This window comes from Perognathus longimembris, chromosome 6 (assembly GCF_023159225.1).
Source record: "Perognathus longimembris pacificus isolate PPM17 chromosome 6, ASM2315922v1, whole genome shotgun sequence".
NCBI classification, from domain to species: domain Eukaryota; kingdom Metazoa; phylum Chordata; class Mammalia; order Rodentia; family Heteromyidae; genus Perognathus; species Perognathus longimembris.
Window position 1 is genome coordinate 76,157,381 of NC_063166.1, and position 15,038 is coordinate 76,172,418.

The following is a 15,038-nucleotide window of genomic DNA, read 5'->3' on the forward strand; positions in this document are numbered from 1 at the left end:
AACCCCAACCTTTAACACCAGGGTGGTTCCCCTTATTAAAACAACTTTTTTTTTAAGACTTAAGACATTCACCTCTGGAGAGAAATTATGGGTTTCAAGAGTTCTTGACAAGCGCTCCGTTCCAGAAATGTAAAGCCAGTATTTTAAATTTGGTTCTTATTCACTGCTGGAAAGTATTAGAATGAAGATTACAAATTTAATAATGTAACACGGCAGGAACTGGCCCAGCCTCGTCTCTAGGAGAGTAATTTGTTCCTGCCTTGCAGCCGGCACTTCCCAGCCTCCCAACATCACCAGACCAGCCTGCGACACACTCACTCTTGACTTCGGCTGCCGGTGCACTTTGACCCACGCAGCCAGGCCAGGCAGCACATCACCACCACCCTGGCCTGACGGTCCCATGCTGGAATGGGTTAGGGCACTAAGGAGAGCTGCTCTGTCCACAGGGAGCCAGTCCTGGGCCTCTTGGCTCCCTGCTTTTCCTCTGAAGTCAAATAGGTCTTTTGTTTGTTTGTTCTGGTCCTGGGGCTTGAACTCTAGGCCTGAGGTCTGTCCCTGAGCTTCTTTTGCTCAAAGCTATCACTCTACCACTTGAGCCACAGTGCTATTTCCGGCTTTTCTTGAGTAGTTTACTGGAGATGAGAGTCTCACGGACTTTCCTGCCCAGGCTGGCTTCAAACTACGATGCTCAGATCTTAGCCTCCAGAGTAGCTAGGATGACACGCATGAGCCACCAGCATCCAGCTCAGAGAGGTCTTTAAAGTTTGAACCGGGAGCTGGTGACTCACACTAAAAAAATCAAGGCCCCTTCCTATCTCAGGGCTTCTGCACAGCTGCCAACAAGAACAGGAGCTAACATTTTTTGAGCACCAACTACATGCCAGGCACTGGGTGAGGGATCGATCCACAGGGGCCCTCTCACCCCAAGTCCCTATCCTGTGAGGTGGGTAGCACAGAGCAGTAAACAAAGTCAGACTCCAGAGGCAGGCAGTGCACTGGAGTCCTGCTCTGCGTTCCTGGACACTTTACTTAACCTTTGCGTCTTAGTTTCGTCATCTACAAAACAAGGACAGTGAGAGCAGCTTCCTCAGCGCAGTTAACAGAAGTGGAGCTCAGAATGCAGTACTAGGTGAGTAGGGTTATCATTATTCTCAGGCAGTGTACTGACTCTTGAGACCCTCCCTTTGATTCTTACCATGATGTGTCCACTGTGGAATATTTGGAAGATACAAAGTAGAATGCAAGAATAATACTATAATACTGACTAGTGTGCAGAAGTAAGTGTAGTTGGTATTTCCTTCTTCGTGTGTGTGGAGGGAGAAGAGACAGGGAGGTGAGGAGACATAAGAATTCAGGATTCAACCCTCCTCTCCCATGACTAGCCCCTATCTATGCTCTCAGCATTGTGGTCTCCTGCCCACTCTCTCCTGCCAGCATGTGGTCAATGTATTCATCTCTCAGGTCTCAGCTTAGCTGCCCCCTACCCTTCCCAGAGAAGTCAGTTCTCCCTGCTGTGGCCTTTCCTGCACTTGTTTTGCATGGTTCTTACCACAGCAGGCATGGAATTACTATCTGTTCCTTTGGGTTGTCTAGAGTCTGGCATTCCACCAGCAGACCAAAAATATCACCAGAGCAAAGGCTAGACTTGGCTTAGGTCAGTGGACTAAGGCCTGGCCCTCAGCTGCCACTGGAAGAAGAAAGGCAGAAATAAAATGCAGGGAAAGGAGAGAGAAGTTTGAGATCCAGCTCTGTCTACCTAAAAACTAGTGCCTCTAGTGGGATTGCAGACAATTCACAATGTCCCTGGCCAGAAGCACCCAGTGTGACAATAGAAAGGTAACTGAAGCTACAAGGCACGGATGTTAGAAAAGGGACAAGGCAAAGCATCATGGGAGTACCCAAGAAGAGCAACCTGCTCCACATGAGGAAGAGAGCTGTGCTATCTGAAGAGCTAGGGGGTTCCCCTGCCAAGAGATCAGCCCAAGAAGAGTCAGAGAGGGATAAAACTCAGACAAGACCGTCAACTAAGGAGAAGCTGGGATCTGTCAGGAGTAACAAATGCTTGTGGAAACTGCAAATGTGAAGATAAGTAATCTTGCCCTGTCCCAATCTCGTTTCCCTTATTCATCCTGTCACGTTCTCTCTAATACCATTTCCCAGAGGTCAAACATGCTGTGCTCCTTGCTGGAGTGAGCAATGCTGTCATACCCCATCCCATGCCCGCCTCCCCCCAAGTCCTGGCCCCATCTCCTCTTATAACCTGCCTATCTTGGTATAACCAGAAGTAATGTCACAACCAACTCCCAAGCCCACCTCGGCTGATGAGATGGTGATAAGCAGCTGGTGGGATGGCTGATATGTGCACTCTGTCCTAGTAAACCTCAAACTATGGCCCCCAGGGAAAACCCACATTACTGTCTGTTGCGTGTGTGTGTGTGTGTGTGTGTGTGTGTGTGTGTGTAATATACAATAAAGTTCTATTATGACATTTGTTTACATATTGCCTGCATGGCTGCATAGTACAGCCTGCAAAAATACCTGTTGGTTCAGCCCCTCACAGAAGACATGTGCCAAGCCCTTTTCTACACAGTCCTCAGAAGCCCCCTGTAAGACTCCTGACACCTTCATTCAGAGGTCACCTGCTGGATGACATGCTGATCCTGGCTTCCCTAATCTAATAGGTGTCATCCATCACCTTTATGCATTAGCTATTCAGCTGTTATGACTTACAGAAATGGCAAGCTTATTTGCCCTAATACTTATATTTATGTTTAGGGATCTACTCCTGGAGTAAGCTATACAAGGACAGTAGAGCAAGTGGCAGTGTGCCCATTTTACAGAGGATCCCTAATCTGAGACTGTTCGCATGCACACACACACACTGCTTCTCCAGCAAGCAGAGCCCTGTGAATTCTGGACCTTGCGCTATCAGAGGAATTCCTGCAGGTTACTTGTGGATTTACAGCCGTAGCCTTCTTCCAATGAGGAACACAAGGCTCAAAGAGGAGAACGATATTCCCAGGGTCTGCTGACTGACAAGCTGGCAGAAACAAGATCTGAAATCCAGGTTTTCATATGACAAATCCCAGGCTCATTCTATGACACATCAGCTGTCTCGTAAGCTATCACCGCCCTTCAGGCAGCATGCTGGGGCTCCTGCCCACCTCTGCAGACTCAGGGCCAAGTTTCCATGAGAATCAGTGGGATAGAGTAGGTAATATGCTTTGTCAGACACAAAGGGTTGACGTGTGCAAGGCACAAAGTCAAGACAGACAGACGCCTTCAGAGGGGTATCTGGAAAGGAGCTCACTAAAAAGGTCACCTACATACTCATGAAGGAAATGAAATGCAGCACAGAGCCTTGGAAAGACCACAGGGTGGATTCAGGGTCCAGAGACCTGCCCCATCCCTCACTGGCTGCGTGAACTTAGCCAGAGACTTGGTTTCTCCATCCTGACTCCAGTGATGATCATACCTATGGGAAGGGTCTGAGTAGAGGGAGAGCCTGGCCATGGCACAGCACTTCAGTGTCTCAGGAGACACCTGCTGTCTATACTGTAGCCAGACATCCCCACAGAATGGGTGGCTGGACCCAGCCAGACCCCTTAACCAGAGGACCCCCCGCCCTCTAGCTGGTATAAGTAACTTCTGTCCCATCTTTGGAGTGCTGCCCCTTGCTGATGAGATTGACCTGACCTGGAGGCACAGGAAGCTGATGCCACTGGCTCTTCACGCATCCCTGGAACCAAGCTGAGGCCAGATGAGCACGGTAGATGCTAAGTTCTCTCATGCAAGTCCCCCCTCCGACTGCTCCCCCACTCTGTCAGCATACAAAGCCCACAGCCAAGGCTAGCCCAGGGGAAGTAAGAAGGGAGAGTTCTGCCATCTTCTCTTCCTTTCTATTTGAAAGGACCACCAAGAGTCCAGAGAACAAGTTAAATCCTCCCTAGCTAGAGGCATCCACCCACATCCCCTCAGAGCCACGCTGCCAAGCTTGGGAGTCCCTGTGCTCCAAGTCAGTACGTCCAGCTTCTGTTGAAGTGGCATCTTCGTGAGGCCAGGTGATTCAGGGGAGGTTTGACCCTGAGAACTGGGTGGTCCCTGTAAGCATCTGGCCCTCTTTGTGTAGTACCCGTGCAGCTAAGAGATATGTCTCAAAACATGCTAAGGAACTAATTAATTTCTACTGCCAGGCATCAATTAATGACATCCTCCCACCTACTCCTAGGATGATCCAAGAGGCATTTCCCACTGGCACCAAGTGCTGGAGATTGAGGATGCAGACCTGAAGTCTCAAGTAGGGGCAGGGTTCATCCATCATGGCCACTTGGCAGGCCTGGGCTCAGGCCTTGCCCTGAGCTAAGAATCTGGAAACATGACTGCTGTTTCTGACTTTGCCATAGACTAAATGTGAGGTTTTGTGGAAACTGAAAGCCCTCTCTGGTCCTTGACTAAAATAGCCAAAGTTGGTTAACTCAGGGTGGCTTCTAACTCAAATGTTCTCAACTAACAAGAGCTAATGAATGCTTTTAACATACTTTTAGTGTACACCAGGCTCTCTATAATATTCTAAATTTCTAAATATTGACTCATTTAATCTTTATGACACCTTCGAGGCAGAAAAGGGCTGTTATGAGCTCTTCTGTAGACAAAGAAACTGTTTCAGAGAGGTTAAGTAACTTTCTCATGATTACACAGTCAGTAAAAGGGCAGAGTCAGGATTTAAGCCCAGGATACCTGCTGTTATCTCTATCATGTAGGATAATGTGTGAGCTTCCCAGCTGGGCACAAGGCTAGTCACCACCATAAGTGTTGACATGCATTTCACAAAAAGAAAATAAAAATTTGAAATCTTAAAGGCTGTGATGGTGGCTTGAGGGAAATGGACATCTCCTTGAGTGTCCTTTTGGTGGCATTTGGCTTTCTTTCCACGTCCACACAATATCTTCAGTGACAGCAGCAGGTGGAGTTGTGAGAGCTGCTTACGGTGCCCCTTCTGAGGAAGGGACAGGAGGGGCCAGTGCTAGGGTGCTCAGAACTCCCAGGACCTTGTGCTGAAGCATAGCACCTGTCCAGTAAGAGCAAGGCCCTGGGTTCAATACCCAGGGACACTCATTCACACACACACACACACACACACACACACACACACACATTGTAACATATGTCTATAATTTCCAAATACTTACTTTTTTTCCAGTCCTGGGGCTTGAACTCAGGGCCTGAGCACTGTCCTTGACTTCTTTTTGCTCAAGGCTAGTATACTACCACTGTGCCACAGTGCCACTTTGAGCTTTTTCTGTTTATGTGGTGCTGAGGAATCGAACCCAGGGATTCATGCATGCTAGGCAAGCGCTCTACCACTAAGCCACACTCCCAGCTCCCTCCAAGTACTTATTTTAAGACCAAAGACCAGCTAGCGACAAACTTTGACAGTCTAAGACTGTCAGGGATGCAATACGACCACATAGGGTGACAAGAGGTGTAGAGGAATCCAAAAGAGGAGGGCCCGCACAGGTGTGCTTTCTCTCTGGGACACTGCCTGCATCTACACACAGCTCTGCAGATAGGGATACTGAGGCTTGAAAGGCAACTTAAGTAGCTACAGAACCTCCCTTCCTCCCCACCTTGCTAGGTCTACCCATTCAAATTGACATAACTAGTAGTCACCACTCGCTGAAGCCCTATTATGTGCCAGGCATTAACACACAATCTCATTGTATATGTTATGGCATTTATTCCTCATCAACAATCCATTGAAGTGTTTATTCTTAGTATTAATGGTCCATTTGAAAGAAAACTGGACCCCAGAAAGATGAAGCAATTTGCTCAAGGTCACACAAGCTACAAGTGGCAGAAGTGGGAGAAAAATTCAGGTCTCTAGGATTTTGAAGGCATGTTCTTTCTGTCAGTCTGAGAAGCTACAAAGAGGGATGGGAAAGAGGGATGTAAAGAGGGATAGGAAAGGGCAGGAAGAATCTCGCTCCAACTAACGTGCCTTCCAGCTGCAGAAGGGAGGACAGCACAACCATCTATGCCTAAGGAACAACAGAGATAGGACTCAGGAACAGGAGTTGTTGGCCTCTGGTTTTCCCTAGCACAGGGCCTTTATCCCACTCTGGACCTGTCTTCCCACCTTATCATTGTCTATAGGCTGTGATGATCTACCCCTGCTTGCTTCTCTGATCTCACCTTCCCTCACCCACACCCTCTAACAATGCCAGTCTGCCTTCTACCTCCTAAAACTCAAATTCACACTAACCTCAGAGCCTTTGTGTAGCTATCCCCTCTGCCTTTCCCATTCCCCTCCCTCCATATTCCCACGCTGGCTCTTTGTCATTTAGGCTTCAACTCAAATGCCACCTCCTCAGTAAGCTTCCCATGACTATACTATTCCACCACTTTCATTTTCATTCTACTTAACACCAACTGAAATTACCTTTATTGTTGTTGTTGGTCATGGGGCTTGAACTTAAGGCCTGGGCACTGTCCCTGAGCTCTTTTTGCTCAAGGCCAGCACTGTACCACTTTGTGCCACAGCACCACTTCTGATTTTCTGGTGGTTAATTGGAGATAAGAGTCTTAGGCACTTTAATTGATTACCTGGCTATCGCGTCTCCCTCAACACAAAACGTGGTTCCACAGCAGCATATATCTCCCGTGCCTAGAACTTTAGCTGCTGAGTGGCTGATTAAATATTAAGTGAACCAAGAAATGCTAGAGAAGAAAATCTTTCTCAAAGGCTAGAACTCTGGGTCCTTCACACATGTCCTTGGCAAGCCAATCTGCCTCTTTGAGCCTCAGTTTCTCTCTTTGCCTAATGAAGAGAACAGACTAGACGCTCTCCCCGGGTCCTTCTAGGGCTGGCAGTCTTGAAAAGCTAGACCTGGAACCCACCCAGCTGGTCCACCCGGAGCAGGCAGCCAGCCAGGGTCCAGGCAGCAGATGCCCTTTGGCCGTCTCGAGCATGGCCCTGCCCAGGCACCCAGTCCCTCACTCCCCCACCGCACAAACTGTTAATGAAGTGCGCACAGCTAAATGCAGTTACAATTACGGGGGCTAAGAATAAGGCGCTGACATCAGCCTCGTCAGTTTCCGAGTGAATCAGAAGTGGGGGGGGGGGGGGAGAGGAAGAAGAAGTAGGGGGTGGCGCTCTGGAGCTGTCAAGTGGAAATAGCACAGCGTTAAATATAATCCAGCACTGGCCTACATCGGTCTGGAGAGGCAGGTGATGGCTGGGCCCCCAGGGCCAAGGCAGACAACTGAATTCTTCAAGGAGGCCAGGCAGCTGCAGGAGCTGCTGGCTGACCATGAGGCGGGTCATCCAGGAATGATGGCCAGGAAGGTAGAGAGCTGGTGAACCTGGGGAGGTGGGGGAGCCCTATAGGAACCTGAACAAGCCCCTGCATCTGGGGCTTCGTCAGGTGCTTGGTGACAGCACATGTACACCCCCTAAAGTTGGTACAGCCCTCTCCCACCTAGGAACCTGTGTGATGCCCAGAAGGTGGCCTCCAAACACTGCTGGGTTGGGATCGACACCACCCAAACTGCTCCGGCTGCCTGGCTTTCCTTTTCTGAGAAATGGGTAAATCTAGAGCGGCTTGCCCTCTCAGCTTACTACACATGTGATCATGCAAAGCCCAGGGCACTGCTGGGCAAGCCCCTGAGTCACTTCATTTTGACAGACACTCCTGCCAAGATCATTAACCCTTCTTTCCTGAAGAAGCTCGGGAAGGTTAAGGGACTTGCTTGAGACAAATTCAAGCGTTGTTGTCTTTCCACCACCGTAAGCGTGGAACGATGTGGATGGGGTTGGTGGCTCCGAGTGAAGAGAGACACCACACCCTTCTGAGCACACTCTCTGGAAGCGGCGCCAGCCCAGAAGTTTTTATAAGACATGCTGGCGATGGTTTCTAGGCAGGAGAAAGGCCCCAAACAGTCGAAAAGGGCAGCTGAGGGAGAAGCTTCCTTGCGTTCCTTCTCTCCTCTGCATGCCGCCCCCCTGATTCAGCCTCCAGCTAGAACAGGCTTTGCCTGTGGTGTGGACCTGGGGGTGGACGAGGAGGGAGGCAGCGCCTCATTCCCAAAGGGAAACAAGGCGGAGGGACCCTTCCTTCCCCCTTCCCCTCAAACTAAGCCAGGTGGCCCTTAGCAGCTGCAAACCAAGGGAGCTGGAGCCAGGAATCTGGGAGCGGGAGGATGGTGGAGGGGAAAGGCTCAAGGGAGGACTCTAAGGGATCAGAGCAGATTCGAGGGATCTGTGCATCTATGTACCGGGCAGGATCTATGTACCGGGCAGGGGTAAGTCCTTGATGCTCCCTGTTTTCCTGAGATAATACTTTCAGAATAATCTGATTTAAAAAAATAATGGTTTGGAGGGCAAGGAAGGAGAAAGCAATAAGAGAGTGTTATTCAGAGCACCACATAATGTATGCAAATCTGAAATACCAAATAAATAAAGTGGCTTGAAAACACAACCTCACCTTACCCTTCAACTTGAACTATGGAGATGACTGGCTTGATTCTCTACTCTGCTTCAGTTGTCCAAATCTAAAAGAGTTCTGGCCCGCTCCCAAAACATAAAGGGTGGAAACTGAGGTGGGGAGAGGAGCAGGGGCAGGAAAGGATGTAGCCTGCCCGGCAGGTGAGAGTGGGAATACAGGCTTCAAAGCCTCCACCTCCTGCCTTCAGGTGGCCCTGATCACAAAGGATATGCGAGGGCCCTCCCCCACCCAACCCAGGCCCTGTCTGGGTTGACAGGATCTCTCTGTTCCCACCATCTCCAGAGGAAGGGGAGGGAAGAGAAGGATTTGTTTCCCAGAAAAAGCTCAGGTCAAATTTCAAGGACAAAAGTTAGCACTTGGTGTGGGAAAGAAAACTCTGCCAAACGGTGTAAATTTTGGAGGGGGGGGATGGGATTCCAGTGGGATCATCCCAGGTGTCTGGGGGTGAGGGCAGGAACCGGAGCTCTAGTTATCCCCACCTGAATCTATGTAGAAAGATACGGGTTAGCTCAGAAGTAACTCAGGCCACCTCCATTTCCCCTCGGTCCAAAAGTGGGTTGGGGGTGGGGGCTGTGGTACTAGCTTGGGGGTCCCGTTTGCCATGCCTCCCCTATCAGATTTGATCTGAATAGAAGAGGGCAGTGCCATGAAGAGCTTTCTAGCCCAGAGATGTGGCTCAAACCGCTAGGAAGGGATGGGTAGCCAGCTGGTGTTGCCATGGCAACTTCCTCCCTGCGCTGGATCGAAGCATCCATCCTATGGGCAAATCAGAGCTGGCTGCTCCAGCTTCTCCGCCCTTCTCCTAGGCGGGCGGGAGGGAGGGGGGAGGGAGGGAGGAACTGGACGCCAAAGCCACTTGGCCGGGCTCAGGAACACTATCCTCAATTCCAGATCCTGATGTAACAACCCCTCTGGCATGTGCTGGAAACACAATACACTGCTGCTCCCCAGCTACACCCCAGGACAGTGTGGCAGGCCTGTCCATCTGTGCACGTGAACCGGTTAGGAAGAGCAGAGAAATGGGCAGCCAGACTGCCTCCCACCTTTGGTTGTTGTTCAAGTTCTCCAAATCCCCATCTTTAAACCACTTCAAAGGAGGAGCGTCTAGCCTTACCTTAATCACTAACAACAATGCAATAAAAATTACCCTATGAAAACGATAAAAGCTAACATTTTTTAAATCAGGCTTTTCCCTGCCCAAATCCACAGATTCTTCTTTATAGTCAGGCTCAGAAACAACGCTCACTTGGTAATAACACAGATCAAAGCTAACACGAGCTGAGACCTACCTTATACCAAGTACCAGACTAAGCCCTGTGCATAGCAAGCAGCATGATAATTAAAACCAGAGATGCCAGCTCCCTCGCTTCCGGTGAGTGACCTTGAACGAATTCCCATTCCTCTGCCTCAGTTTTCTCATGTAGAGATGGGGATGACAATATAACGGCAATATGTGGGAATGCTGTGAGGGAGAAATTAAGATAGAACCTTTAAAGTGCCTAGAAAGACATCTAGCACATGATAACCGTTTAGAAACACTGGCCCTGCAGAGTCCATTCTTCCTTCTACAAATGAGAAAAAACAGGATCGTACATCTAACTCTCCCTCACCCCATAACTCCCGAATTACAAACCCAGGCTAAGCAACAAAGACACAGGTACCTTAAGAAACAAAAACCCTGTCCTCAGGTGCCTGCTTCTCTAAAGCCCCTGCATCCTTGGGGAAGGGGCAAGGGGTAAGAAATGCATTCAAAGCACAAGAGGGAAGCTGCTCCTTTGGCAGGAATTCTAGCAACCTGCAGTGACCAACCTCCTGTCCATTGAAGGTGGCTAAAAAGATGCAGAAAAAGACAGTAGAGCTTTCTTTGCCCATTCCAGGGTCCCAGACTCTTAAGTTTAAAGCAAGAATGTGCTTTGTCCCACTGAAGGCTAATGACAAGAAGTCTCCTCTCTTCATTCCTTAGGAAACTTGCTGAAGGGTAGCATACACTCTTGAACATAGCTTTGGCCCTATCTGATGGATGGAAAGGAAGCATGCGATATGAATCTAGAAGCAGTAACAAAGGGAAGGGTCCCAGATAAGCCCAATGCCTGTCAGGGACACAGTTCTGAGACAGAGTCATCAGGGACAGACTGGCATAAAGAAGACCAGAAAAGAGGCAAGAGGCAGATGAAGGCAAGCCTGCCCTGACAGTTTGCCCACCAGCCAAAAGACTATTCCAACTGCTTTTAGAAATTAGTTCAGCACCACTCTAAAGAAATACAATACATCCAAAAGGCCTCTTTTAGAAGGAAATCAATGACTTTGAGAAGAACAAGAGAAATTAACCACCAAGACAACATCCCTTGCTTCTAAGTCTGACCAGACCCTTATTATTCTTCCAGAAATTAGACTTTCTCCCTCCCCTTCCCAAACGTGAGGCAATCAAGGAGCTTAGAAAGGCCCAAACTGAACTCTCAGCTCAGTTACCAGCCACTCCTGAGACCTCCTCATCTGGGAACCATTTTCTACACAGTAAAATTTGGCCTTTTCAAACAGCCACTTTTACAGAGATAGAACTACTGGTTTTGAAAGAGAACTGGAAATCTCAATTTCATCTCAGCTTTCTGCATGACACATTAGATGACCTTGGGTTACACACACACACACACACACACACACACACAGAGCCAGGTGCCAGTGGTTCACACCTGTAATCCTTGCTACTCAGGAATCTGACATCTGAGGATCATGGTAGAGTGCTAGCTGTGAGCAAAAAGAACTCAAGGACAGTGGCCAGGCCCTGAGTTCAAGCCATATGACTCACCCCCCCCCACACACACACCACATATATATATGCATATGTGCATATATATACATATATTCACCACACATCTGGTTTTAGTCATTCACACGCACAACACACAAGCACACACATGCACACAAATATTCCCTTCAACCTATCTGGGGGATAGAAAGACTGGATAAGATGATTTCTAGTTTCTTCCAAGTGAAACACAAATTTGAAGAAACCTACTGGAAAATAATTATCAGATGAACCTTTAAAACATATCACTAATATTCCATGAAGTCATCTGTTGACTTAGGTGAAAGGCAGACAATAACTTGTGGTTTGCAATAATAACCAGTGTCTGACCATGGCATGGATATGACATTGGGGGGGGAAACAACAAATCATGCCTGTCTCTAATGTTCCAACAAACCCATATACCTGCCCAGCTTGGCTCTTGAGACAAAAGTGGCCTGGTGAACTTCAGGCAAGCATCAGGCCACCAGGGGAGGGCAAAAAGCCTCCTTACCTGGGCTGCTGGGGCCTCCTGCCCAGGCTCCTTCTTTGCAGCCTTTCCCCAGACCCCAGGCCAGCCTAATTTCCTGTCTCCGAGTTTGCTCCAGTGGAGGCCACTGCATTAGAAAGCCCTCTATTCCTCCTCACCTTGCCTTATCCAGAATTATAAAGCAACCTCCCTGAGCCACATCATGGGGGAATTTCAGCTTCTGAAACCCATTGACTGGTTCTGTAAAATGGTGATTCCATAAAAATGTCATCTTTCCCTTGCACCCACCTCCAGGTCAACAGCATGAGAGACTGATTAGGGATCTGTCTCACCTCCCATAGACCCTGTGGAACTTTTTCTCCATTCCCCATTGGCTGCCTTCAGGTGAGCATCCATCACCCACCACACCATCCCATAATATCCCATCTCCCCCTTAGAGAGCAGGTGGACCAGACAAGGGTGCCAGTAGGCAGGGTCCTTGAATGCCCTAGACTTGGAGACTAGATGTGTACAGTTATGCATTTTCTAGACAGTCCGTTTTTTTTTTTAAATCAAAGTCTCCTAAGTGCCCGTGAACCCATCTTGATCCCCAACCCTGCACTCCTCTCGTTCTAGTCCCCTCACTGATTCAAATACTCTTAGGCTTCCGGCTCACAAAACACTTTTAACGCTGCCTTCCCATCACAGCCTTATAGCTGAGGAAACTGAGGTGAGGGGCAGCATAAACCTGCCCAAGGTCACTGCTTATAAGTAAAGAATGAAGACTCCCAAGCTCTGCACTCTTTGGGAAACTCTCCCCCAGGCCCTCCAGCTGCCCCCACCTGTTGTCCCAATTCCTTTCCTCACCCCAAAACCAAATCCATAGCTCTCCTTTCCCTCTGCCTGCTCCCAACCCCTTAAGAACAGGTTTTCCTTGCCCCTCTTGGTCCTGGGCTTTGTGCTAAGGTTTCCCAGGCTCGGCGGGATGGCAGCTGGGTTCAGTGCCCCCAGAAAGACCATTCCAGGGACAGGGGCCCCTGAGGTCAAGGGCACACACTGATGGGCACACAAATGTAAGGCACTGCCTTACCCCATCCTCCAGAAAGAGACGGAGGAAAGCGAACAGGCCATCCCCTGGTCGATTCCCTGTGGTCGGGGCCCCAGTCCTAGGGGAACTAGAAGTCTGGAGCCCCAGACAGTGCGGGAAGGGGCTTGGGGACGAGTGGGAACGCTCAAGGCCTTGGGCGCCTGGTGGGGTCTTGGGGAGCGAGCCTGTAGAAGCAACCCAGACAAAGATGGAGAGGTGCGCCACCTCCAGTGGCTGGGGTGAGGTGGGGGGGGGGAGGGGGAAGGCACGGCGGAACCCTAGGCGAAGGGACCAGGGTTTCAAGAGTGGGTACACACTGGAGACTCGGGGAATGGTGTCGGAGAGGATAGAAAACGAGTCATGGGGAGGGGCACCTGTAAGGCACAGGTGAGCAGGGAGAGTTGGGTTCAGGAAAGCCAAGGGCCCACCTGCGGGAAAGGGGTGAGGCAGAAGACCGGGTGGAAGGGGGTGGTCCCCGGGGAGAAGGCTGGGAGGGAGCGCCACCCAGACGCGCCGCCGGTCCCGCGAGAGGAGAAGGCGCCCCGGGCCGTCTCCCGGAAGGGGGTCAGGGGTGGTGGGGCGGCTGGCCACCTCTCGGGACGCCCGGAGCCCTGGAGGGGCCTGGCCCCCAGGACACTCCCAGAGGTCGGGGGTCGGGGGTGGGCCGGGCACTTGCCTGCGTCCTCGTCGTCGAAGGAGTTCATGCATGGGAAGTAGATGGCGAGCGCCTCGAAGGAGGCGGACAGGCTGAGGCGGCTCTGCGAGCGCTCCATGCCCGCGCCGGCGCCCGGTGCCTCGGCCGCGGCGGCCGCGGCGGCGGCGGGCGGCTTGGGCAGCTTGGCCGCCCCATTCTTGACGCGGAGTACGGCGCGCGGCGTGGTGGCGGCGGCCCGGGGCCGGCGGGGCTGGCGGGCGCGGCGGAGCCGGCGGGCGCTGCGCTGGCCGGCGCGTGGAGCCCGAGGCGCGCGGTGCTCCCGGCGGTGGCGGCGGCGACGGTGGTGGCGGCGGCGGCGGCGGCGGCGGTGGTGGTGGCGGTGGCGGCGGTGGCGGCGGCGGCGCAGCGCGCTCTGGCCCGAGGCGCCCCCCGCCGGCCGCTTGGGGCGGGCCGGTGCTGCGCGCAGCAGCCAATCGGGGCCGCCGCGGCGGGAAGGAGCGCTGCCGGAGGAGGGGGCGCCGCCGGCGGGGCGTGGGAGCCGGGAGGATGCGGGCTGAGCCCCCTCGCACCGTCCCTGGTCCTGCAGGTGCGCGCGCGTGCGCGCGGAGTGAGATGCGCGCGGCGGGTGTCGGTGTCGGTGTCGGTGTCGGTGGATGGCGTTCGCCCGCGGGTCCGGCGGCCGATCCTCCCCCCCCCCCCACACACACACCCTCGGCCCCAACCCCCACTCCTAATTCTGAGGCTCGCCTCAAATGCCGGCGTCCAGTCACCGACCCAGACAGCCCTCACCCGGGGACCCAGACACGCTCAGGGCGCGGACCGGGGGCTTCCGTTTCACGTGTGTACCACCAAGATAACATTCACCGTGCCATCGTGCCTGAACACACCCTCTTAGACACCGGACAGACAAATCCACGATGCACAGTCTCCACCACCCCCTACCCGCCCCCCCCCCCCCCCGCCATACACACGTGCACGCGCGCGCGCACACACACACACAGAAGCAGACACACCAGCAAACACCCTCCGACTGGCCCAAATGGACCTGCAAAATCACTGGGAGATAGGGGCAGGACACTCTCAGCACACAGCCCTCCCCTACAAGGTAGAAGCTCAGATCCCAGAAGCCCATAGAAGTTCGGACACGTGCACTCTCGTGCCCACACACTGGCTGGCAGATACCCTAGCTTTCTTGCACACGTGAGCACACACTTAGATGAACACACACAGCTCCAAACTAGCACTTACTCAGTGCCCTTCCGCCTTCAGCCACCTGATTGTCAGACACTGGGACAGTCACCCTCAGACACACACCGAACACAGCCAGAGACTCAGTCACTCCCAGTCACAGTGACATTCTGATGAGAGACCCCCCCCTCAGACTCAGGGTGCTGGGACACATTGTGGTAGGCACTTGCACACACTCTGTCAGATATACACCCCACCCCACCCCCAGCAAACACAGTTTTCACCCATTCTCAGACATCCAGAATCCAGGGTAAACAGAGACAACCACGAGAACACAGTGACTTTCCTTT

At 51.8% G+C, this 15,038-nt stretch overlaps 1 protein-coding gene across 1 annotated transcript in view; it reads right to left on the reverse strand.

Moving 5' to 3' along the window:
• Rims4 (regulating synaptic membrane exocytosis 4) overlaps positions 1-13,863 on the reverse strand; it is a 57,798-nt gene extending 43,935 nt beyond the window's left edge. Inside the window, exon 1 of the mRNA XM_048349483.1 lies at positions 13,522-13,863. Within this exon, the coding sequence (XP_048205440.1) occupies positions 13,522-13,618 (97 nt within the window). The 5' untranslated portion in view covers positions 13,619-13,863. The remainder of the gene's footprint in view (positions 1-13,521) is intronic.
• Between the last annotated feature and the right edge of the window lie 1,175 nt (positions 13,864-15,038).